Below are 24061 nucleotides of genomic sequence, written 5' to 3'. Positions count from 1 at the left end.
TGAGTAGCTAGGATTACAGGCGAGAGCCACTGGCACTTAGCTTGCTTTTTATTCTTATTCTTTGTTGAAATCAAAATCCTTTTTGCACAGGTGAATAGGATAGGCATAGAGACTAGTATGCATTTAACAAGTGAGTCCTTTTTGAAAGCATGGCTTTCATCACCCTAAGTCTTCTTGACCACCCTAGGGTAGCAGACACAGCTGACTGTCCTTTTTCCTGGCTTCCTTGATATAGGCCCCTCCTCCCCCATTCTCCTTCTGTCTTTTTTATTTCCGGTCCTGGGTCTTGAACTCAGGACCTAGGCACTGTCCTCAAACTTCTTTTGCTTAAGGCCAGCACTCTACCACTTGAGCCACAGCACCATTTCTGGCTTTTGCTGTTTACGTGGTACTGAGAAATTGAATCCAGGACTTCATGAATACTAGGCAAGCACTCTACCACTAAGCCACATTCCCAACCCTCACTTGACTTGTTACTTAAGGCAGGCACTCTATCACTGGAGCCATACCTTCACATCTATCTTTTTGCGGTTCACTAGATAAGAGTCTCTCAAATTTGTCTGCCTAGGCTGGCTTTGAACCTTGATCACAAGCCACACGACCAACAAAATAAATAAATAATTTGGCACAGTGCTGTGCATCTCTCATCCTAGCTACACAATTTAGAGAATCATGGCTCTAAGGCAAATGAGGCAAAAAAAAGTTCTTGAGATTCTGTCTCAATCGGAAAGGCTGGGCATGTTGGCACATGCCTGTCATTGGCATCTATGAAGGAAGCATAAATAGAATTGTGGCCAAGCCAGCCTAGACAGAGTGAGACCCTATCTCAAAACTAAGCAGAGCCTGCAATCCTAGTTACTCAGGAGGCTGAAATCTGAGGATCATGGTTCGAAGCCAACCCAGGCAGGAAAGTCCATGAGAGTCTTATCTCCAATAAACTACTCAGAAAAAGCCAGAAGTGGCACTGTGGCTCAAGTGGTAGAGCACTAGCCTTGGGCACAGAGAAGCTCAGGGACAGAGCCCAGGCCCTGAGTTCAAGTCCCAGGACCAGCAAAAACAAACAAATAAGCAAATAAATACATTGCAGAGTAAGCTAGGCACTGGTGGCTCATGCCTTCCTAGCTACTCAGGAGGCTGGGATCTGAGAATCTCCATTTGAAGGCCAAGCAGAAAATTCTGAGAACTCTTTATCTCCAATTAACCAGAAAAAAAAGCTGGATTGGAGGAATGGCTCAAGTGCTAGACCAACCAGCTGTGAGCAAAAGAGCTGAGTGAATGAAAGGCCTTGGGTTCAAGCCCTGGTACCCAGGAAAAAAGGCCAAGTAAAAAGGGATGAGAAGGGTGTGGCTCGGATGGTAGCTAGTATAAAAAACCCTGAGTTGAAAACGAAGAAGAAGAACAAAAAGAAGGAGGAGGAGGGGGAGGGGGAGAGGGAGAGGGAGAGGGAGAGGGAGAGGGAGAGGGAGAGGGAGAGGGAGAGGGAGAGGGAGAGGGAGAGGAAGAGGAGGAAGATGAAGACAATGATGATGACAAGGAGGAGGAGGAGCCTGCTCAGCCTTTAATCATAGTTCTATATATCCATAGGTTTCTGGCCCCTCTATTCTGTTCATTTATCAAGATGTTCATAATCTTAATTACTTAATAGCTGATAAGGCAAATCCTCTTACCTTATTCTTGAGCTCTGTCCCTGAGCTTCTCTGTGCCCAAGGCTAGTGCTCTACCACTTGAGCCACAGTGCCACTTCTGGCTTTTTCTGAGTAGTTTATTTTCCAATATAAATTCTACAATTAGTTTGTCAATTTCCATAAAACAAATTCTATTGATCAACTTGGAAGGAAAGTTGACAATAAATCTCTCAATCCATGAATATCGTATATTTTCCAACCTTTATTTCTTACTTCAGGAACATTTTGTCATTTTCTCCATGTGTATTTGCACATTTTAATTCATTTATTACTAGTTATCTTGCATACTTTGACAATATTACAAGTGGTAATTTTTTGGGAGGGGTCCGGTCGTGGGGCCTGAACTCTGGGCCTCGGCGCTGTCCCTCAGCTCTTCAGCTCAAGGCTAGCGCTCTACCACTTGAGCCACAGCGCCACTTCCGGCTTTTTTCTTTTTGCTTATGTGGTGCTGAAGAATTGAACCCAGGGCCTCATTCATGCAAGGCAAGTGCTCTACCACTGAGCCACCTTCCCAGCCCCAACAAGTGGTATTTTTTTTTTGAGGGGGGGGGGTCCGGTCATGGGGCCTGAACTCTGGGCCTGGGCGCTGTCCCTCAGCTCTTCAGCTCAAGGCTAGCGCTCTACCGCTTGAGCCACAGCGCCACTTCCGGCTTTTTTCTTTTTGCTTATGTGGTGCTGAGGAATTGAACCCAGGGCCTCAGGCATGCAAGGCAAGCGCTCTACCACTGAGCCACCTTCCCAGCCCCAACAAGTGGTATTTTTAAAAATACATTTTTTGTAGCTATGTTCAATATTCTTTTGTATATGTGTGTGTGTGTGTGCCAGTATTGGGACTTGAACTCAGGGCTTCACACACTCATTTGGCTTATTCTCTCAAGGCTAGTGCTCTATCTACCACTTTAGCCACACCTCTTCCACTTATGGGTTTTTTTTTCTGATTAATTAAAGATAAGAGTCACATGGACTTTTCTGTCTGGGCTAGCTTGGACATCAATTCTCAGATTTCAGCTTCCTGAGTAGCTATGAGCCATCAGCATCCACCATACCCAGTATTCTTCAAGTTTCTTTTTTTCTTTGTATTTTTATGCTGATCATATGGCTTGAACTGAGGGCCTGCATGTTGTCCCTGGGCTTTTTTGCTTAAAGCTAGTGCTCTACCACCTGAACCACAGCTCCATTTCCAGCTCTTGTTTGATTAATTGAAGACAATATTCTCACGGACTTTCCTCCCTCAGTTTCAAACTGTGATCCACAGATCTTTGTCTCCTGAGTAGCTAGGACTGATTACAGATGTGAGCCTCTAGTCAGCCTTACTTCAGGCTTCTCATTGCTCCATCCTGCTAGTCATTAAAAACAAAAAACAAAACCTGTTTCAGGAGGAGCTGGGGATATAGCTCAATGGTAGATTATGTGCTTAGCAGGCAAGAGGCTCCAAGTGCAATCTGAAACACCAAAATCACCCCCACACACACAAAAGAGCAATCCCTCCCCCATTGTTTTAACCTATCAACTGTCCTACACAAGACAGAGTGTGGCTCCATGACACCTGGCAAATCAAGTTCCACTGACTCAGTCTACCATTCCTCTTAGTGCATGGTGCAGGGTACTTCTTCTTCCAGATCTCACTTATTTTCTCTTCTGTACTCTTATTCTATTCCTTCTCCAGGAAACCAAGATCCTCCTTTCTAATCATATCCTCCAAATCCCAGGAAGCCTAATAAAGCCAATCACAAGAATGCTTTTCATTGATGGGGCTGGGAAGGTGGCTCCATGATAGTGTTTGCCTTGCATACATGAGGCCCTGGGTTCGATTCCTCAGCACCACATAAGCAGAAAAAGCTGGAAGTGGTGCTGTGGCTCAAGTGGTAGAGTGCTAGCCTTGAGCTGAAGAGCTGAGGGACAGGGCCCAGGCCCAGAGTTCAGGTGCCATAACTGACAAAAAAAAAATGTTTTTTATTGATGGATATACTAATGGCTTTCTGAATCTATTTTTTGTGGTTTTTTATTTGTTTTTCTTTTCTGGCTGATCCTAAGGCTTGAACTCTGGATCTGGGCACTGTCACTGAGCTCCTTTTGCTCAAGACTAGCATTCTACTACTTGAGCCACAGAGACACTCTGGCTTTTTTTCTGTGATTTTATTGGAGAAAAGAGTCTCATAGACTTCACTGCCTGTGCTGGCTTCCAACTGAGATCCTCAGATCTCTGCCTCCTGAATAGCTAGGATTACAGGTATGAGCCATCAGCACCTGACTTTTTTTTTTTTTAAATAAGGTTTTGCTATGTAGTCCAAGGCTCAACTCATAGTCCTTTTGCTTCAGACTCCTCAATGCTGGGATTACAGACATGTACTAACATGCCTGGTAATCTGTACTTGGTTTTTATTGTTAATTAACGGTGATAAAGTACTTTTCTGGTATGTTCAAGGCCTTGGGTTTGATCCCCAGGACTGAAACAAAACAACAAGAAACCCAGTCCCATGTCTGTATTTTTTCCCTTGTTCACATTTCTGGCACTTTCAAATTGAGTTGTCATAATTACTGTTAATTCCATCATAGGTGAGAGATCAAAGGGCTGGGAGACAGGAAGGTAGGGCTGCCAATATCCTCTATGTAAATTAATTTGGGGGGAGGGGTAGTTGTGAGGCTTGAACTCAGGGACTAAGCCCTGTCCTTGAGCTTTTCTGCTCAAGGCTAGTGCTTTACTACTTTGATCCACAGCACCACATCCAGCTCTTTCTGATTTACTGGGTCTGAGAGTCTCACGAACATTTCTGCCTGGGCTGGCTTTGAAGCATGATCCTTAGATCTCAGCCTCCTTAGTAGAATTACAGGAGTGAGCTGCCAGTGCCCGGCTTGTGAATTAAATTAGTTTTTTTAAGGCATGCAGCCTTATAAATGAGTGCCCATTTTAGCTTGCAGCTGAAGGGGCTAGATTTCAGCCTTCATTCCCTCCTTCATCCAGTGCCTTTGCCAACAACCTCCACAATTGTACAGGGGTGCGAGTAGCAGTAGCTGAACATGATTTGTATCATCTCAGCTATTTCTTTCATCGTCCCCAGGGCCTAAAGGCCAACATGACACGTCTTTACCAACTGATGACAGAACCACAGTTCACCCGCTGCATCAGACCTGCCAAATATAAGAAGCTGCTGTTTGCACTCTGCTTTTTCCACTCTGTGTTACTCGAACGCAAAAAGTTTCTGCAGCTTGGCTGGAACATTGTCTACGACTTCAATGATTCTGACTTTGAGGTTTGTACTAATCTCTGATCCCTCATTCCAGCCTTCCCTCCATCCTTCTCTGCTGTTCCCTGGGAACAGCAACTTATAGGAAGCCTGTGGTAAAATCTTCCTTGAGAGGTGCCTTCCCCATAACTGTATGGGGCTGGGGGGGCTTGGGTCTGTACCATGCACAGGTATCAGAAAGCCTGCTGAGACTCTACCTGGATGATTATGAGGATACACCCTGGGACGCACTCAAGTACCTCATTGCTGGCGTCAACTATGGTGGCCATGTAACAGATGACTGGGACCGGCGTCTGCTCACCACCTACATCAATGACTATTTCTGTGACCAGGCTCTGTCAACAACTTTCTACCGGTAAGGGCTGTTGACACTGAGAAGGGCCACAAGGACCCAAACAGTTGAGGTGGCAGGATCAGGGTTTGGGAAGTGACTGAGGCTAGAATGGGAGTTTAAGAGAAGACAGATAGGGATGGAGGGAAGGACAAATGGGACAGGCATAGGGACTGGGATCATTGAGGCCCAAGTGCTGTAATGTGGTGATACTTACTCACTCAGGTTGTCTGTTTTGGAGACTTATTTCATTCCCAAAGATGGGGCCCTGGCCTCTTACAAGGAATACATCAGTCTATTGCCTGGCATGGATCCCCCTGAAGCCTTTGGCCAGCACCCCAATGCTGACGTGGCCTCCCAGATTACTGAGGCAAGAACCCTCTTCGAGACTCTGCTTTCCCTGCAACCCCAGATCACACCCACCAGGGCTGGCAGCCAGAGCAGGGAAGAGAAGGTAGGAGCAGCTGGATTCCCTGAGGGAGGGAAAGTGCTGAGGAAGGGCGACTGCACTCAGAGCTCTGGCCCCCTCAGGTCCTGGAGTTAGCTGCTGATGTAAAGCAGAAGATTCCGGAGATGATTGACTATGAAGGGACCCAAAAGGTGCTCGCTCTGGACCCGTCGCCCCTCAATGTGGTCCTCCTGCAGGAGATCCAGAGATATAACAAGCTGATGGATACCATCCTGTAAGATGGTGTGGGCACTGCAGAAAGTGGCAGGGGACAGAGGAAGGACCTTTACCCTTGGCCAGTGCCATGTCTAACACTCCACCCATCTCATTCTATTCAGGACCTCACTGACAGATCTGGAGAAAGGCATCCAGGGTCTCATAGTCATGTCAACAAGCCTTGAAGAGATTTTCAATTGCATCTTTGATGCTCATGTTCCTCCACTCTGGGGAAAGGCAAGATTACATTACTCTATTCTTCCAGGGTTGAATACAGAGCTTTCTTCTCTCACCTGTGGGGCATCTTCATCTTCTGGTTCTCAGGAGGCATATAGGAAAGTGCAGAAGGTCTGGGCTTGAAATCATGACCTAGGTGGTGTTTGTGTTTGTTAGCTTTTTCACTCAAGGCTGGCAGTCTACCATTTTAGCCACAGCTCCACTTGCAGCTTTTTGGTGGTTCATTGGAGGTAAGATCCTCATGGGCTTGCTGGCCAGAATTTCCTGCCAGGGCTGGCATCAAACCTAAATCCTCAGATTACAGCCTCCTGAATAACTAGGATCACAGATGTGAGCCCCTCTCACCTGGCAAGATCTGCACGTTGAAGCCAGACAGTTTCAAGGTTGAAATCAGGCTCTTCCATTTACCTGACCACTCTGCACAAATTATTATCTTACAGTTGTATTCAGGGAAAGTTACAAACCTTTCCAAGGATGTTTCAAAAATGTCCAGTACTATCCGGGTGCTGGTGGCTTACGCCTGTAATCCTAGCTACTCAGGAGGCTGAGATCTGAGGATCGCGGTTCAAAGCCAGCCCGGGCAGGAGAGACCGTGAGACTCCTATCTCCAAAAAACCACCAGAAAACCGGAAGTGGCACTGTAGCTCAAGTGGTAGAGCGCTCGCCTTGAGCTGAAGAGCTGAGGGACAGCGCCCAGACCCAGAGTTCAAGCCCCATGACCGACCGAAAAAAAAATGTCCAGTACTGTACATTGCACAGGAGGTGCTTCATTAATGATGCCTAATTCAAAAATGTTAAATGCATTTGTCTGATTTACTTACTTTTTTCTGTACTGATTTTTTCAATTCAGAGCCTCATGTTTCCTAGATACTCTACCGCTTGAACCATGCCCCCTTTTGCTCTAAGTTTGTTTTTCAGATAAGAATCCTACTAACTTTGCTCAGTCTGGCATCAAACCTTAATAGCTTAGATTATAAGCAGTCAACAATCATGCCTGGCTTGAAACGTTTTTTGTGTATTCCAATACTAGAACTTATACTTGGGACCTCAACCTCAACTTTCTTGCTCGTTGCTCTACCACTTGAGTCACACTTCCAGTCCAGCATTTTACTAGTTAATTGGAGATGGAGTCCCTAAGACTTTTTCTGCCCAGGATGGCTTGGAATATTAATTCTCCAGCTCTCAGCCTCCTGAGTAGTAGTACAGGATGAGCTATAGGCACAGAGCTGAACGTTTAGGTTACAGATTAGTTGCACAAGGAGGATTTCAGTGTGACATTTCCACTCATGAACACAATGTATACTGATTAATGGCTTGAAACTTTTTGAGTGCAACGTGATCCTCAAAAAGCTTCAGATTTTGGATTTTTGGGTTATGGATCTTCAACTAAGTGTATGTGAAAAGGGTAGGTGAATAGTCCAAAATCTAAGAAATTCTGAATTTGGAAAACTTCTAACCTTATGTGAAAGTAAAGGTTACTTGCCCTGTACTGATATCATTAATAAATAGTTGCCATTTTATGCATCTTTCCTGGGAGTTGGCTTCTTGAAAGCTTTGTCCAACCATAGTTGGAAAGGAGCTCACATTACTTTTTTAAAAAAATTTAATGATTATTACAAAGGTGATACACAGAGGGGTTACAGTTACATAATAACACCACTTCTCACAGCTGTTTCAAGTGTTCAAAATAAGGTTCTAAGTGGAATGAATCGACACATGCCCTGCCTCCTCCCCCAGGCATATCCCTCACAAAAGCCGTTGGCTTCATGGACTCGGGATTTGGCTCTGCGCGTGGAGCAGTTTGAACTATGGGCTAGTCGTGCACGGCCTCCTGTGCTTTTCTGGCTGTCTGGCTTTACCTTTCCCACTGGTTTCCTCACTGCTGTGCTGCAGTCGTCGGCTCGCCAAAATAATGTGAGTACCATTAAGGAAGGAGAAGGGAAGGCATACTATGAATACATATTTCCTCTCCTCTCTAAGCACCTCTTTTTTTTGTGGGGGGGGGGGGTCTGGTCGTGGGGCCTGAACTCTGGGCCTGGGCGCTGTCCCTCAGCTCTTCACCTCAAGGCTAGCGCTCTACCACTTGAGCCACAGCGCCACTTCCAGCTTTTTTCTTTTTGCTTATATAGTGCTGAGGAATGGAACCCAGGGCCTCATGCATGCAAGGCAAGCGCTCTACCACTGAGCCACCTTCCCAGCCCTCTAGGCACCTCTTTTACTGTCACCTTTGACTCCTAGATTTCAGTGGACTGCCTCTCCTGGGAGTTTATCGTTTCCACTGTGGATGACAGCAACTTAGTGTATCCACCCAAGGTGGGGGCACATGAACTTGGGCTTTGTTAAAAGATGGTCTGGCAGAGGAGGGTGTTGGGAGCAAAAGTGGGAAGTAATTGGGGGAGGAAAGAAGGGTTAGTCAGGGGGGCTGAGTACTTAAGGTCACCAAACTGCACTTATCTCTCCCCAGGATGGTGTGTGGGTTCGAGGCCTATATTTGGAGGGTGCTGGCTGGGACTGGAAGAACTCGTGCTTGGTGGAGGCAGAGCCCATGCAGCTGGTCTGCCTCATGCCCACAATCCACTTTCGACCTGCAGAGAGCCGCAAGAAGAGTGCCAAGGGTAGGACCGCTGCCCCAGCCCTGCCTGACCCATCTTATTTTGGATCCCAACTCATTTTTGGTTCTAATCCTCACTTGCTCCCAAATGGTTCTCCCAGAGTCTCCAGGGATCTAATTTCTTTTTCTCTACTTTTCCCAGGCATGTACTCTTGTCCCTGCTATTACTATCCCAACCGGGCAGGCACCTCAGATCGAGCCTCCTTTATCATCGGCATAGACCTTCGATCTGGGGCTATGACATCTGATCACTGGATCAAGAGGGGCACTGCTCTACTCATGAGCCTGGACAGCTGAGGAGCTTCCTCTTCTCTCCTGTTTTTGAGAGTGTTGGCGATAATGAAATTCCTATTAAGGCTGGACCTTAATCAGGCTTTGACCTTGGCTGAATCTGAAAAACAAACTTAAGGCAAAAGGTATAAAGGTTGTACTGTAGCTCAGTGCAGTAAAACATTTGCGACCCCAAACTCTTAAGTCTCTTCAATGGAATGATAGGGATTACGTGGGAGAGGAAGCCTGCACCTTTCTGAGAATAGAACTACTTGTGAGCTACCATCGCCAGAGAAGCTAAAGAGAGAAAGAAGAAGGAAGGGGAGAGAGAGAAAGAGAGACAGACACACTGACAGACAGAAAGACAGAGGAGAGAGGAGGAAGAGAGGAGAGCAAGTTCAGCGGCCTCAAGAGAAAAGGAGGTGTGGCCTTGAACTAAAGGGCTAGGTCTGTGGGACCTAAAGGTGTGGCTAAATCTCAGGGCAGGGCCTAGGGGGGCGGGGCTTACCTTGGAAGAGCGCGGGATCCAAATAGAATAGGAGTTTGTCAGGCGAAGATCGGGGACGGACCCCACACATGGCACCCCGAGCCTCGCACCCTGTGTCCCACCGGGCACCGAGCCGGGCGCGCGGCGCCTGACGCGGGCGGGGCGGAGCCTGGGAGAGGGACTCCAGCTCAAGGAGGGGCGGAACCTCGGGGAGGGGGCGGGGCTGGGGAGCAGCAGGGGTGCCAGTGTTTGTGTTGGAAAATCCAACTGCGCCACGGGGCGGAGCGGCCCCCCCAGCCCTAGCCTGGGAGAGGGGGGGCCCGCTCGACCCCCAGGAGACCCTGGGGAGCCTGAATACCTGGGACCCCCCAGAACCAGGTAACGGGCCGCCGCAAGGGCGTTTGAGAAGAGGGAAACCAGCCCTGCGCAGGGGGAAGGGACGTCAGAGTGGCCGGAGGGACTCGGGATGGGCTGGGGATAGCCGCTGGGGTCTTGGGAAAGGCACTAGGAAGACTAGGGCGTGGAGCATCCGTATCCCCCCAAAGAGAGCAGAGGAGTGGAAGAAGATCTGGCTTGCAGCTAGAGGTTCCAGAGGTTTCCAGAGGTCTAGAGGGGCCTGAAAGGACTCCCAGTCTACCCTTGTGCTGACATTTCCCTCCCGACAGTAGGGCGGGGCGCAGCGATCCTAATTGAAGGGCAGAACTAAATAAAAGGGCAGTTTGCAGACAGGTCAATGCCGTGGTCTACCAGGGTCAGACGTAGCCGGACCTGGGTGTGCCTCCACTCCTCCAGCCACTTAGTCTCACGCCAGTTCTTCGTTAACAGTGAAGGGTGTAGCCTCAGTCTTCCCCTAAGGAGCCCCGAGAGCCCCAGCAGTAGCTTTCCCCCTCATCCCACTCTATTCCACCTGTCACGCGACCTCGCTCTGCTCTTGTCCCCCCCCCACCCCGGTTCTGCTCCCACTCTTCCCGTCACCGGTCTCCTAGCCTTCGCTCGGGTTGGGGCCCTCACTGGTGCTGAACCTTTCCAGCGTAGCCACGAGATGGCGAGGCTGAGACGCGAGCATGCCCGGAGTCGAGGGGCGCGCGGGTGGGGAACGTGGCGGTGACCACAGTTAAGGCCCCCCGCCCCGGTCTGAGGGGAAAGGTGGCCTGATGCCCCCATTTGGCTTCCTGTCATCTTGACCCACTCACAGGAACCTGTGGGTTGGAGGGCGAAAGGCAAAGCGTGGGGAGGTGACTAGGGTCTCAGGCTGTTTCTCCCTCCTGGGGGAGTCGGAGGGGGGGCAGAGGCGGGTGGGTTACTAAGCAACGCAGATCGGCTTCCTGTCAGCTGTGGCTTGTGGCTGAGTCTGAGGTGGGGGTGGGTGGGTGGAGGGAATGAGAAGCTGGAGACTGCGGGGAAAGTTGAGAACAGAACGCCTCGTTCCGGGACACAAGAACCTTTAGAGGAAGGCAGGGAGGTAGCGCGAGCTGATGATGCACCACAGAACTGGACTCAGGTTGTCTGGAGGGAGGCGGAACCCCGGGCGCCTCTCCACTTCGCCCGTCGCACCTCCCACGGGTGGCTTGCTCAGTTGCCAGAGTAACAGCCGAGCGAGAGTCGGGAGCTAGATTCCCGAACTCCACTGGCCCAATCTGCTGCAACGGACGTTACCGACGTCAGAGCCATGGCAACCAATAGGAAGAGGGGATTTTAGGGTGACGGGAAGAGGGGGGCGGGAGGCGGAGGGAGGGAGGCGGTGGCTGCCCGGGACCCGCACGTGCACTCCCACACGCTCGCTTGCGCCCCCTCCCACCTCCGCACGCGCCCCTTGCGCCTGCGCGTTCGCGTCGGGCGCGTTCCGTCCCCCGACGCTGGAATCTGAGAACTAGCGTAGTTCACGGCCGCGTTCCTCATCCCCTGAGGGCCCAAACGTAAGGATCTGTCTCCGCTCTTTATTGCCAGCAGTCGATTAAGGCCGAGCCTCAAGTGGGAGGGCCGGCTACCTGTTCCCGCCGCCCTCTCGACTGGCGCCCTCTCCAAGCTCCCAGGTGAGCTGGGCGGAGCCGTGCCTTCCGGTCTCGTGAGCTCCGCGGCTGCCCTCCCGGCTCCCGGCTTAGGTCTCTTCCCCTAGACAAAGAGACGGGTACAGCCTCCGCCCGCCAGGGCCCAGCCCCGCAGTCGATGGCGGGGAAAGGCGTAGCTGGGCAGCCCTGGGTGACCCAGGTGACTGCCCCGGTGTGATCACACCCCTTCGCCCCAATCCCTGCTCTACGACGAGTCCTCAGACCCTCCCAGCCCTCAAGTCTCCTCCTCAAGCGCTCTGACGTTCCTCGCACCTCCCTGGCTTCTTTCGGGCTATCTGTCCCCGTCTCCACTCGTCCTTTTCTTTCTCCGAGTTATATAACTCTTCCTTCACGGCGTGTCCTGATTTCAACTCCACAGACTCCGCCCTGGAACGGCGCGGGAGGGGCGGGAGAGTTGGGGACCCAGACAGATTCCGGCTGGCGGCCAGCTGGGGCACGGGGGACCCCGCAGATAGACGGATCCCCGCGGGACCTTGTACCCCGTCCCCCCCCCCCACTCCCCATCAGAGATCTCGCCCAGGAAAGAAGGCAAAGTATCTCTGAAGGGCGTGTCGGGAGTCCCGACAGAAAAGTGGGTTGGGAGGTCAGGGCTAGAGGCAGGAAGTGACAGACGAGAAGCTTGAGTCCCTCGGATTGGAGTCCTGTTGGGGCTAAGAGGGAGGAAAAAAAAGCAGGACGCCTGGGTTTAAAAGTCTTCTTTTTGAGTTCCCAGAATTCCTAAGGCTACTCCTCAGGAAGCTTAGCCAGCGGCCCCTTTGGCCCCTGCCGAGTCAAAGGTTTGTGTTAAAGGTGGCCTGGGATGATGTCACCCGTGCACGTGCCCCGGGATGGTTGCCAGGCAATGAGGCCTATCCCCCCCCCCACACACTTACATTCCCTCCCACCCCTGCCCCGAGTCCAGTTCCAGTCCCGTGCCGTCTCTTTCCTGTCTCCCTTCCCTTGGTCTTCGCATCCTGCAGGTGGGAAACCCCGGACTGGAGTTTGTGAGGGGGAGGGGCACGGGTGTAGTGTGGCTGAAAGACTTTGCCCCTTGGCTGGGCTGGGAGAACCCTGGGTCACTTTTCCCTAGATTGGCACCGAAGAGCTTCCCCTCCACCCCCCCCCCCTCCTCCTTGGACGAACCTTCTACAAATCTTTTTACTTTCTCACCTGCTGCCTAGCCTAGTGTCATATTGCCCCTTCTCCATCTTGAGTTGAAGTGGGAGTGGTTGCAAGCAGACAGCTGCCCCTAAGAGTTGTGTGTGTGTGTGGATACACAGCAGCTCCTGTCCTTTTAGCCCCTGTGACTTACTCCCCTCCCCAAACTGAAGACAAGGGTCAAGAAACTGTATTAAGCTGAAAAGTCAAGGTTTTAATTCTGTGTAGGTAGGTGGATCAATTTCTGGCTTTGCTCACTTGGGGGAGAAAGATTCAGTGATAGCTATGGCTGTCCTCAGTGAGTTAAGTCTTGGAGTTGGAGCTTGCGTTGCGATGCATTTTTATGTGCCTCCAAGTTTAGGCTGTCAGGCCAGACCTGGATTCTAATCCCAGCTTGTCAGGGATTTTGAAAGGTCAAAGCCTCTTAGAGCTTCATACTCTTATTCTGAGAAATTTTAATATTCATACCTACCTTTAAGGTAGATGGGATTGGAAAAGTAAGATAATTTATGTAAAGCCCTTAGTACAGTGCCTGGTACAGAATGAACATTTGAATGAATGCATGCTATTAAATACTCCTTGCCAAATGATATTATGATTTTTTTTTACTATAGTCAGTAGGCCTGTTCCAAATGAGCCATGACCTTAGGAGTTGGTTAGGGAGGAGTGGAGAGTTTGTGTTAATTTGGGGGCACGGGAGGGGGGGGAGGATTAGCTTGGATTGCTTTGTGTACTTTATTTGATGAAGACTTTAGTCAGATTTGTATTGCTTTCTTATTATTTTTCCCCCCTCTCGGAGATGAAATAGCTACGGACTATCCCTTTGGCTGTGAAAATAATCGTGTTGAGATTCGTGATTTTGAATCAAGACCCCAGTCCCCTCCCATGTTGTTCTCCCGAGCCTTTCATTTTGCGACCGGACTGAATAGTTTCCCAGGCGGGGAGCCGGCAAGGATAAGGGGTGTGTAAAAGATTGGGGTGGGTGGGTGGAGAGAGAAGGGGGCTGGAGGAGAGGGTAGTTAAAGAGACCGGAAGGGAGGAGGAGGGAGCCTGCTGGTGGGGAGGGAGAGAGGGGAGGAGGAGGAGGAGGTGGAGGAGGAGGAGGAGGAGGAGGAGGGAGGGGGTTGGGGAGAGCCTGCTACAGTTCTTTGTTTGACTCCGGGACTCAGGGACGGGGAGGAGGAGGGAGGGAGGCAGAGGCTGCTAGCGCCGGGGCAGGCCCAGGAGGCAGAGGAGGGACTGTCTCCCCCGCCCCCCCAGCCCCCACTCCCCCCCCTGCTGCTTTCCCCCCTCCCTACCCGGACTCTGGGGGCACCGCCGGGGGACAGACACCCAGCAGGTAACCCCAGCCTGGCTTGCCTCCCCCCCCTGAATTTCCTCCATACCCTCCCGGATGACCCCTTTCCGCTTTTCCGTCTCCCCCTATTTCCCGGCCTTGCCTTTTTCCCTAGTCCTTCCTTGTTCCATCTCCCCCAGTTAGGCTTGTCGCCCGCTGGCTGTGCCACCCGCCGCCTCCTGCAGCCAGACTCCTTCTCCCTAGCCCCACAGCCTGTGTGCCCTAGGTCTGCCCAAGGCACCTTTCCGAGTGCCGTCTTGCTCTTTCTCCGGGATCTTCTTTCCCTTCTGACCTGTCCCCTGGGGTTTTGAGGGAGGTGGGAGTCCCTCTCCTTTTCATGTTCACCCAGAACCCCCCAACACCTGGCCCCCCCTTCTCCTAGCCGTCTGTAGGGGTGGGGAGAGAACCGGAATTTGGGGGGCCCTCTGGAGGGGCAGAGAGCTGTTTGTTGCTGGGAAAAGGGGCTATGAGTATGGGTGGGGAGAGGGAGTGGGGTAGGTTAGAGACCTGCTGCCTCTCTGTTGTCCCTTTAAATGGCCCTCACATTTGGGGGACTCGTGGAGAGAGGCCAGCCGGCTGCTTGGGGGGCTGGGCCCTTAGTTTGTCCACACCATCGGGGTGGTCATGATTTAAAGGGACAGCCTCCGTGTGGCCGCTGCCACCCTGTGCAGGCAGGAGGGGGAGCCGGCAGGCCATGTCTGGGAAGGCTTGGCTAGTGAATAGGGCATTTGAGGCTGAAGCTGAGTCTGTTGCCAGGCATGCAGGTCTGGTACAGTGCTGCGGCTGGGAAGGTTCAGGGAGGAGTGACAGCCTTCCTGGGGGCCACTCAGACTGGGCTTTCTCCAGGCCTCCACCCTTGGGTCCTTTGACTTCTTGCCAACAATCCTTGAGTCCAAACTATGGAGTCTGTTGGCCACCAGGTGGGGGCCACCAGCAGCTCTGCAGGTCATCAGTCTGACATGGGCATTTTGGAGCTGGCCCTTCAGCTTCCCCTTTTGTTGTTTGGGTCTGTGCACATGAAAGCCCCAGCTCCTCCCCTCCCCTCCCAGCCCCCCCTTCCCGACCACATGCCCCCCTTCCCCCTTACACACGCGTGCATGCATGTGCGTATACACACACACACACACACACACACACACACACCAGCTGTTGGACAGATGAATTACAGCCTTCTGCTTGGGGCCAGGGCTGGTGAGGGATTAAAGCTACAGGGTTGGCCCTTTAAATGGCTGTTGGCCCCTCCCCCACTCCAGGCCAGACACCCCTCACTTACCCCTCTGATCCCTTCCCTGCCCCACACCTCCTCTTGATTGAGTCTAAGGCCAGCCCTTTCCGCTCTCCCTTGGCTAGACACACACACACACACACACACACACACACACACACACCACACACACACACACACACACACACACACACACAGAGGCTATCTATCAACTGTAGCTTATGCTCCCTTGTCCTTCATTCTGAGCTTCTCTGTCCTGGAGGGTTCAGCCTCAAGCACCTTTCTCAGCCAAAGGGACTTACTTGCTGGCTTTTTCAGCCTGCAGCTGACCACTACCCTGGTCAGGTGAGGGGCCTTGCTTGGGTCAGAAATAACACCTCCCTGGGGGCAGTGTCATCAGCAACTACAGAAGCTTGCAACACATTGCATCATGGAGGCTGGGGGCCAAAGGCCTGAATCTCTGGGGCTGAGGCAAAGATGGAGGATAGGAGGCCAGGGAATGGAGAGATTAGTCTAGGAGCCCAGGTGTCTTGAGTCTGTAGTCTGGGACCAGGGTTCCAATTCTGGAAGAGGAAAACATAGGTCCCTAAGGAATGAGATGAGGTCAGGGTTGACTGAGGCCTGACCTCTGGATGGACACTTGATTCTTGACCATAGACATGTTAAAATACATAGCTCTTTGTCTCAGAGTGTTAGGAGGGAAGGGAATGGGCCTCTGTCACCTCCAATGGCCACCCAGAGGAAGGAGGTGATGGGGAAACAGGATGCAGCATTGGGGGTGGAATGGAGAGGGGCTTGCAGCAGAGGCCACTTCCAGGCTTAGGCCCAGAGTCACAGTTCTTGTAGTGGAGGAAGGCTCCTCCCTGTTGGGCCCGTTCATCTAGTCTGGCCACCTGTGCTGCTAGCCAGGACCTGCCTGCATCCGCCTAGGGGAAGGGGAGGGGGCAGAGTCCAAGGGGTGGGGTTGACTGTCTGGTGTCTTGATAAGGTTGGTGTGGAACCTTTGGGTTTGAGGAAGCCAGGCTGAAGGCCTAAGGCCTGAATACCCAAGCCTTGAATACCCTGGGGCCAGGACTGAGGCTAGCTCAGGTATGAATGGGGGGGGGTGGCTCAGGGGTGCTAGCACTACTCTGGTACGTGGGAATTTTAGCTGGAGGATCTAGTCAGAACAGGGACCATGGGTTGGTCTCCAAGTAAACTTGGATGCCATAGCATACCCTTTACCACCTGGTTCAGGCTGTCTTCTGAGGGGAAGCTTGGAGGACCACTTTGAGAATGGCTTGTTCTGGTTGCTATAGAAACAGATTCTATCTCATTTGACCACTAGGTTTCTCTTCCAGAAGGGGAAAGGGAAGGAACACAGGGAAATCCTCCAGCCTGGGAGACCCCCCACCTCTAACTCTCTTTTATTCTTTCAGGTTCCCCCTAGACATCATGGCAGCCCTATAGCACTACCCACCTCACAGTGGTCTGCTGCACCCCACCATTGGGGCACTGGTTCCGATGAGACTGGGCACACCAAACTCCATTTGGTAAGTGTAGTTCTCAAATGCTCCCTTCCTACAAAACCTAATTCTGTACCTCATGTTTGAAAATGCTTGGAATGAGATGAATTGTGCCTTTCCTCAAAATGATCCAGTCCTCTGAGTTTCCTCCATCGTGAAGTAGTTGAGTGGTTCAACACTCCCTCTTGGATTATGGAGCCCCCTTCCCCCATCTCTAATAAATGGTTGAGCCCTGTACTTCACTAGTTTCTCTATGATCACACACATACACACACAAAAATCATTATCCCACACTCAGTGTTATAACTCAATTGCTGACTGAAGAAAGCTATAGGGTTTATAAACTGAAAGTAGATGTAAGATTCCCTGGAGGAATTTCTTCTTGGGAGGGGGGGGCGCTTTGCTTCTTTAAGAATGTTGAATAGCTTGGCTTATGCAGGGTGTTTGGAAATTAATGTGGGGAGATAGTAGAGATCATTACCACAGCAGCCCACTGTTGCCATGGCAATCTTAGCATCTCACCTTTCCTCCTAGATTCCTTTTTGACCTATTCTCTCCTTATGTACTATAGCTTTTGTTCTACACATCCCAAGTCTTATTTCTATTCTGTATCCCTCCATCCTTATACTAGTTTTCTACCTGAGGCCCTACTACATTCCCCTTTTTACCGTACTTTTAGTATGGAGGAAAGAAAGGTATCATCTTTAAGGTAGGGACTTATGTTCTCCAAGGGTGTGTGTGTGTGTGTGTGTGTGTGTGTGTGTGTGTGTGTGTGTGTGTGTGTGTGTGTGTGTGTGTGTGTGTGTGTGTGTGTGTGTGTGTGTGTGTGTGTGTGTGTGTGTGTGTGTGTGTGTGTGTGTGTGTTTCCATTACTGAGTTTCTTGATTGGGACTATTTTCTATGTATTTCTCACTGTTTGGTATGATGGTTTGCACATTGGGGTGCCTCTGTGGATTTGTGTTGAATGAGTGCTAACTAAATGAGCTTCATTGCCAAGAAACCTATGGTTTCTGCTGCACAGCCCCCTACCCCCACTCTAGACATGAGACAATTCATATGGTAACAGAAGGTAGAGCAGGGTGGAAGGTTGCTTAGGAGATAGGAAGGCTTCAAGGCTAAAACTAAGGGAGAATAGGACAGAGGTAATATAAAAGAATGGAAATATGACTCTGGAAATAAGCCCTGCTGTTTCCCTTACTTGCAGAAAATGTCCTTGGTGGGTTACCTAACCTTCCTGAGCCTCAATTTCCTCATCTGCAAAATGAGGTAATCAAAGTACTTCCTATATTAGTTTTTAAGTAAGAGTGGAAAAGAAAATCCCCATATAACATGCTTTACAAAGTACCTAGTATCTGATAAATACTCACTAAATGCTAGCAATTGTTATAATGGGACCTTCTGGGAACTGTGAAGATAAGCAAAGGTGTTCAGGAATGGGACAACTTGCTTTGCAGGCAGACAGACCCTCAAACTGGCCAGACTGAAGAATCACTGCTCCAACAAAACATCAGGATTGAGGAAATGAGGAGAGGAGTCAGTGGGGTCAGCTGGCTCCAGTGTTTCTGACTTTGTTCAAGAAATGAAGGCAAACACAGAAGGGCATGTGCAGAGAGAGACACACGTGATCACCCCAGTGATGCAGAGGCAGATCCAGACAAAAGACCAAGACAAGAGCCAGGCAGACACACAGACAGACAGTCCCGCAGAATTATGTAGACAGGGATAATGACAGGAACGCCGCAGACACAGGCTCTGAGGGAGACAAGATTAGCCGATATGCAGGTGCACACGGTGTGGAGCGAGACACCAGGATCCACACACTGCCGACCTTGTCAGACAGACTGGTGAACACAGGACCCAGTCAGAAGCAGACACAAGGCCCACAGTGACACATAGCGGGCCGAGGCCAGCACTGTCACTCCTCGGTGGGGGGGTGGGGGGGGGACGACGAAGGGGGGGGATGGGGAGAGGGAGGGCTGGGGAAGGGAATCCCGGGCGGGCGGCCTGCCCGGGTGGCTGAGTCACAGCCCAGTCTCAGCCGGGGGCCCTCCCTCCGCCTCCCCTTCTCCCAGGTGAGAAGCGAGCCTGTGACTCCTCGCTTTTACCCGGCAGGACGGGGACCAGCTGGGAGCGCCGAGTCCGCCCCAGCCCCCGGCCTGCGCGGCGTGCGTTCTAACCGCCTGCTCGGCGCAACCCAACCCCTAGCGGCAGGGTCCAGGCTTTGGCTGTCTCGTGTGCGTGCGCACAGTAGGCCTCTTACCACGCGCCGGCGCGGCGAGGGTGCTGGGCACAGGCCTCCTCGGCCTGAAGCCCAGAGAGAGCTAAGTAGGTGTGATTGATGGAGGGGGGGGTCTTTCTTGTGGCTCAAGGGGAAGGCGGAAGGGGGGCCACGGAGGGAGGGGACCTAGCGCCGGCGACGGCCGAAGTCCCCGGGTCTAGAGCCCGGATGGAGGGGGCGGAGCCGGGCTTTGCCGGGAGTGCCCGGATGGGGAGGGCGTGGCCTCGGCGGGAGCGGAATTAACCCCTTCAGAGCGGTTGGGTCTCAGGATTGTGGGTCGGGTTCGGAGAGGCTGGGGTAGCTGCCCCAGAAATGGGTTGCCCTCACAGCCTGCCTCTATCCGCGTGCGTCTACCTCCAGTGTGTCCTCGAGGCGTCTGTGGGTGTCTGTCTTTGTGCCCGTCCGTGGTGGTCCCCTCCCCTTGGTTAGTATGGATACCGGGAGTCGGGGCGGGTATTCCTGCCCCTAGCGAGAGTGGAGGTGAGAGTGGACCGCCGGCGGGCGGCGGCGGCGCAGGTGCCGCGGCGGGGCCGCCCCGGGCAGGGGAGGGCCGTGCTGGGGAGACGAGAGGGGAAATTCCGCGGGACGGCGGTGAGCCGTGTGTGGGCTGAGGAGTTGTGTCTGCCACTGACTCTGTCTGTGAGAGTCGAGGGAGGCGGGGGCTGAGTCAGTGGGAACAAGGGAAGGTTTTCTGGGTGACTCATTCACCCCCACCTCCCAAGCCTGAATCAGACCCTGAGGAGGCTTTGTTCGTGGGGCGAGTTGAGGAGTCAAGCGCTTGCTCCCTGGTGGGGATGAGGATTCGAGGTGGTTGGCGAGAATGAATGTTTAGTATACAGGAAGTTTCGTCCTGGAGCGCTCAGTATTCCTGGGTGCGGTGGGGGGGGGGGGTTGAGATAAAGGTTGAAGATCTGAGGGCTGGACGAACGGAACTCGGAACTCTCTAGTTTAGGGAAAGCTGAGTCAGTTCCCCGTGGGAAAGGGGAAATGGCAGAAGGGAAGTGTCATCATAGCAGAAGGGGAAGTTGCATTTCCTGGTAACTGGCAGCGCCCAGGACACACTTCCCTAGCCGGGCTCTACCTTTCTTACATCTGGTGCCCTAGGATCCTCTTTGCGCCTCTCTGGTCTCTGGATCCCCTAGGCTTTGGCGCTGTGGCAGCCAGCCTGAGCTCTACTTGACTGCAACTAAGGGTTGCACTTGCCCCGGAGCCTGGTTACTGTTAAACAAGTGTGGAGAGTTCTGACAGTTCCCCACGTGAACTGAGGAGGGGTCGGTGCTAGAGCCCACCTGACCTCGGGGGGAGTGGCATGCCGGGACCTGTGGGGCCCCAGCGCTTTCATACAAATTGACGCCGGTTTCCTGCAGGAGGGTGGGCTTGTTTTCACCAGAAATTCGTCTTCTGCCCTTGTGGGCTGGGTGGAAATTTCCCCGTAAGGCAGACATTTTAGCGAAGGCGAACTTTCCTGCCGCCCCCAGCCCCACGCCGCACGCTCTCCCCCGGCTTCCTGCCTGGCACACGCTCCAGCTGGAGCATTGGCCCCGCCCCCGCGGCTTTGTACTCTGACTCGCTTCTCACTGCTCTTTGTACTGTAGCCTCTAAATGGACTGCGGGATTCGAGCCCTACCTTCGGGAGAGCCGTACCTGCGGTGGGGGGGGGGAGGGAGTGGGGGGGAAGAGGGGGAGGAGGGAATACTAGGTGTGGGGACGTCCCGATTAGGAAGGTGAGAGAGAAGAGGGAAGAGCTGGGGCTAAAGGGAGGGTTCCCAGAAGAGGGGATTGTTGTGTCCACTTTGGGTAGAGCCAGCACGGGTTGGGGAAAAGCGTGGGGTTGAGTGGGGTGGGGGGAGGCGCGAAGGAGGAAGTGAAACGGGTTCTGGGTTCTTTAAGGGAGTAGGCGGCGAGAGTGGGACAAGGGTGATGTCACTGCCTATTGGGCCCCGCCTTCCCTCCCAAAGGACCCCCCCCACACACACACATAGACACACTTACACACCGCTTCCGCTGCGCAAGTAGCCACGTCACGGGCAACCCCCGAAATCCCCCCCTCCCTTGGGGGGCGGGGGCCACGTGGGCCGTGGGGAACCGCGTGGCCCCGGCAGGAAAAGGGCATAGAGGATACGGGAGCCACACGAGAGGGGCCACTCGGGACCACGGCACACAACTTCTTAGAAGTTGGAGGACTACGGGGGAAGAAGGGCTGGTTTAGAGGGTCGGTGGGTATTGAAGATCAGAGAGCCTGGGGAAGTGGAAGAGCTGGGTTTGAGGATGGGGACGTGACCGTGGTTTGGTACGGGGTCAAGCTTTGGGGGTGGAGCACATAGCGGCCACCCACCTGGTTTGGGTGCAGGTTTGGTGGCAGGAGTTGCTGTGGTTGGGTAGACCTAGGCAATTTTTAAAGGGGCTCAGGGCGGGAGAAGTCAGTCAGTAGCTGAGGTGAAATGAGGAAGAGAGCTATGTCTGTTCTGCATCTATCTGCCCTCAGTCAGTCCGGCGTTATTCTGGCAAGGGGTACCACTTGAGCGGGCTGGCCAGCACCACTGGCGGTTCTGTGGGCGCGTGAGGCTTGCCTGTAGGCCAGCCAGCCAGCCAGCCGAGTGTGCGATTCATTACCCTCACAGGTCTTGGTCGGCAGACCTTGCTTGCCGCTCCTGTCCGGCCGGCAAGACAGATCCGAGATGGGGACCCTAAGTGGGAGCTGCGGGGTCACGTCGGGGTCACCCCCAGGCGAGAGCTAGTCTGACCGGCTCCGCTGCCCCTCCTCCCAAGGCTGCTGCCTGCTGGGCTAACCTTGTTCTTATTGGTTCCGACCAGGCTGTTACTGAGGCGGAGACACGGGTGATGATTGGCCTTCTGGGGAGAGAGGAAGTCCTGTGATTGGCCAGATCTCTGGAGCTCGCTGACGCAGTGAGGGGACGCTCCCACGGAGTCCGGGTAAGCGCTGCCAGGGCCTTATGGGTCTGCGCCCAGGGCTCCAGACTAGGAAAATGTCATAGAGCCACCAGTGGTGCTCACAGTACAGCCTCCTGTTCTGTACCAGCTTTCTGCCACGCTACTTTTCTGGACCTCTAGGGGCTCCTTATACAGGCCAGTGGGCCTCCCCTCAGACTTTTTAGCACAAATGACAGACCTGTGGGAGCCATTGTAACCTCAGCTGAGCCTCTGGGCCCTGTCTCTGCTGGCGACTCATTGCACTCCTTTTTCTTCTCTCTGTAGAATTGGCTTTGAAAGACTAGGGGCTGCCATCTGGGGACAGTGGGCACACACTTGTTAGAGCAGCTGGAGTGGGACCATCATCCCAGAGAGCTGGGGCAGGGGGCTGTGCCCGATCTCCAGGGCTCCTGGGGCCACTGCTGACCTGGTAAGGGGAAGACTGAGGCTGGGTTGGCTGAGTGTACATGGGCACCAGTAAGAGCATAATTTCTTATCCCTGACTTAGGCTGGATGCATCGGGCAGTGGACCCTCCAGGGGCCCGCGCTGCACGGGAAGCCTTTGCCCTTGGGGGCTTGAGCTGTGCTGGGGCTTGGAGCTCCTGCCCACCCCATCCTCCTCGTAGCGCATGGCTGCCTGGAAGCAGGTGAGAAATTGGGCCAGGCACTTACCTTCCCATCTTCTGTCCTCCTTTATCTCTTATCATTCTCCATAGGTTTTGGCCATTCCATAGACTTCAGGAACATCTTCACCTGCTTTTACTATTCCTTTAGTTTCCTTCTTCCCAGGGGGCAGGGCTTTTCCTTCTTGTTGTATGTAACAGAGTCCTTCTCTCTCCAGATGTTCAGCCAGCATTGGGCAGCACCCGCTCCCTGCCCCTTTACCCCCTTCACATGGCAGTAGCTCTGGGCACCCCAGCAAACCATATTATGCTCCAGGGTAAGGGGGGAATTTGCAGACTTGGGGGGGGTAATATATAAAACTGGGATCTCGAGAGAGTTCCCCCAAACCTGACCATTCCAACCCCTCTACTCTATAGGACGCCCACCCCAAGACCCCTCCATGGGAAGCTGGAATCTCTGCATGGTTGTGTGCAGGCACTGCTCCGGGAGCCAGCCCAGCCAGGGTTGTGGGAACAGCTTGGGCAGCTGTACGAGTCAGAGCATGACAGCGAGGAGGCCATACGTTGCTATCACAGTGCCCTTCGATATGGAGGAAGCTTTGCTGAACTTGGGCCCCGCATTGGCCGACTGCAGCAGGTAGGATAAGGCAAGATAGAGGGGGGGGTCTCAGATTCTGCTTCCTGGCTCAGTGCTCCCAACCTTATGTCTTCATCTACCTTTTGATCTCCAGGCCCAGCTCTGGAACTTTCATGCTGGCTCCTGCCAGCACCGAGCCAAGATTCTGCCCCCACTGGAGCAAGTGTGGAACTTGCTACACCTTGAGGTGAGGAGGGGACCAACTGAAGTAGGGAAGAGAGCTGGGCTAGGCCTGTGCCCATGCTCTTCTCTCCTTCTTTGTCCTCAGCACAAGCGAAACTATGGGGCTAAGCGAGGGGGTCCCCCAGTGAAGCGAGCTGCTGAACCCCCAGTGGTACAACCTATGCCCCCTGCAGCACTCTCAGGCCCCTCAGGGGAGGAGGGCCTTAGTCCTGGAGGCAAGCGCAGGAGAGGCTGCAGCTCTGAACAGGTATGACTAGAAGTGGGGCAGGAGGTAGAGAGAGGATGCAAGTCTGGGGCAAGGAATGAGATACTCACAACCTCTTCTCTTCTAGACTGGCCTTCCCCCAGGGCTGCCACTCCCTCCACCACCACTACCACCACCACCCCCACCGCCACCGCCACCACCACCTCTGCCTGGCTTGGCTACCAGTCCCCCATTTCAGTTGACCAAGCCAGGACTGTGGAATAGCCTGCATGGAGATGCCTGGGGCCCCGAGCGCAAGGGTTCAGCACCCCCAGAGCGCCAGGTGAGCCACTATCTATCTACTGTACCTTGCCTTTTGTTGTTGTTGTTGTTGTTGCTAATGGGTTTGAACTCAGGGCCTGG

At 52.9% G+C, this 24061-nt stretch overlaps 2 protein-coding genes across 9 annotated transcripts in view; both read left to right on the top strand.

Moving 5' to 3' along the window:
- Dnah2 (dynein axonemal heavy chain 2) overlaps positions 1 to 9171 on the top strand; it is a 131521-nt gene extending 122350 nt beyond the window's left edge. Inside the window, exons 78-86 of the mRNA XM_042670874.1 lie at positions 4745 to 4936; positions 5101 to 5285; positions 5487 to 5715; positions 5793 to 5944; positions 6048 to 6162; positions 7900 to 8076; positions 8401 to 8475; positions 8627 to 8777; positions 8916 to 9171. Of these exons, the coding sequence (XP_042526808.1) occupies positions 4745 to 4936; positions 5101 to 5285; positions 5487 to 5715; positions 5793 to 5944; positions 6048 to 6162; positions 7900 to 8076; positions 8401 to 8475; positions 8627 to 8777; positions 8916 to 9070 (1431 nt within the window). The 3' untranslated portion in view covers positions 9071 to 9171. The remainder of the gene's footprint in view (positions 1 to 4744; positions 4937 to 5100; positions 5286 to 5486; positions 5716 to 5792; positions 5945 to 6047; positions 6163 to 7899; positions 8077 to 8400; positions 8476 to 8626; positions 8778 to 8915) is intronic.
- A 601-nt stretch (positions 9172 to 9772) lies between these two features.
- The window catches only part of Kdm6b (lysine demethylase 6B), a 23707-nt gene continuing 9418 nt past the window's right edge, over positions 9773 to 24061 (top strand). Inside the window, exons 1-10 of one of the 8 annotated variants that reach the window (XM_042670724.1) lie at positions 9773 to 9908; positions 16716 to 16829; positions 21895 to 22014; positions 22297 to 22441; positions 22520 to 22658; positions 22853 to 22951; positions 23052 to 23271; positions 23366 to 23458; positions 23540 to 23701; positions 23787 to 23981. In XM_042670724.1, the coding sequence (XP_042526658.1) occupies positions 22525 to 22658; positions 22853 to 22951; positions 23052 to 23271; positions 23366 to 23458; positions 23540 to 23701; positions 23787 to 23981 (903 nt within the window). In that variant the 5' untranslated portion in view covers positions 9773 to 9908; positions 16716 to 16829; positions 21895 to 22014; positions 22297 to 22441; positions 22520 to 22524. Of the gene's footprint in view, positions 9909 to 16715; positions 16830 to 18813; positions 18875 to 19353; positions 19505 to 19572; positions 19597 to 21068; positions 21297 to 21474; positions 21592 to 21894; positions 22015 to 22296; positions 22442 to 22519; positions 22659 to 22852; positions 22952 to 23051; positions 23272 to 23365; positions 23459 to 23539; positions 23702 to 23786; positions 23982 to 24061 lie in introns of those variants that run through there. The other 7 variants (XM_042670720.1, XM_042670719.1, XM_042670718.1 and 4 more) reach the window with 7 other exon arrangements.

Source organism: Dipodomys spectabilis, unplaced genomic scaffold (assembly GCF_019054845.1).
Source record: "Dipodomys spectabilis isolate Male_0828 unplaced genomic scaffold, ASM1905484v1 ptg000576l, whole genome shotgun sequence".
Classification (NCBI taxonomy): Eukaryota; Metazoa; Chordata; class Mammalia; order Rodentia; family Heteromyidae; genus Dipodomys; species Dipodomys spectabilis.
This window is presented reverse-complemented; position numbering and strand designations above follow the sequence as displayed.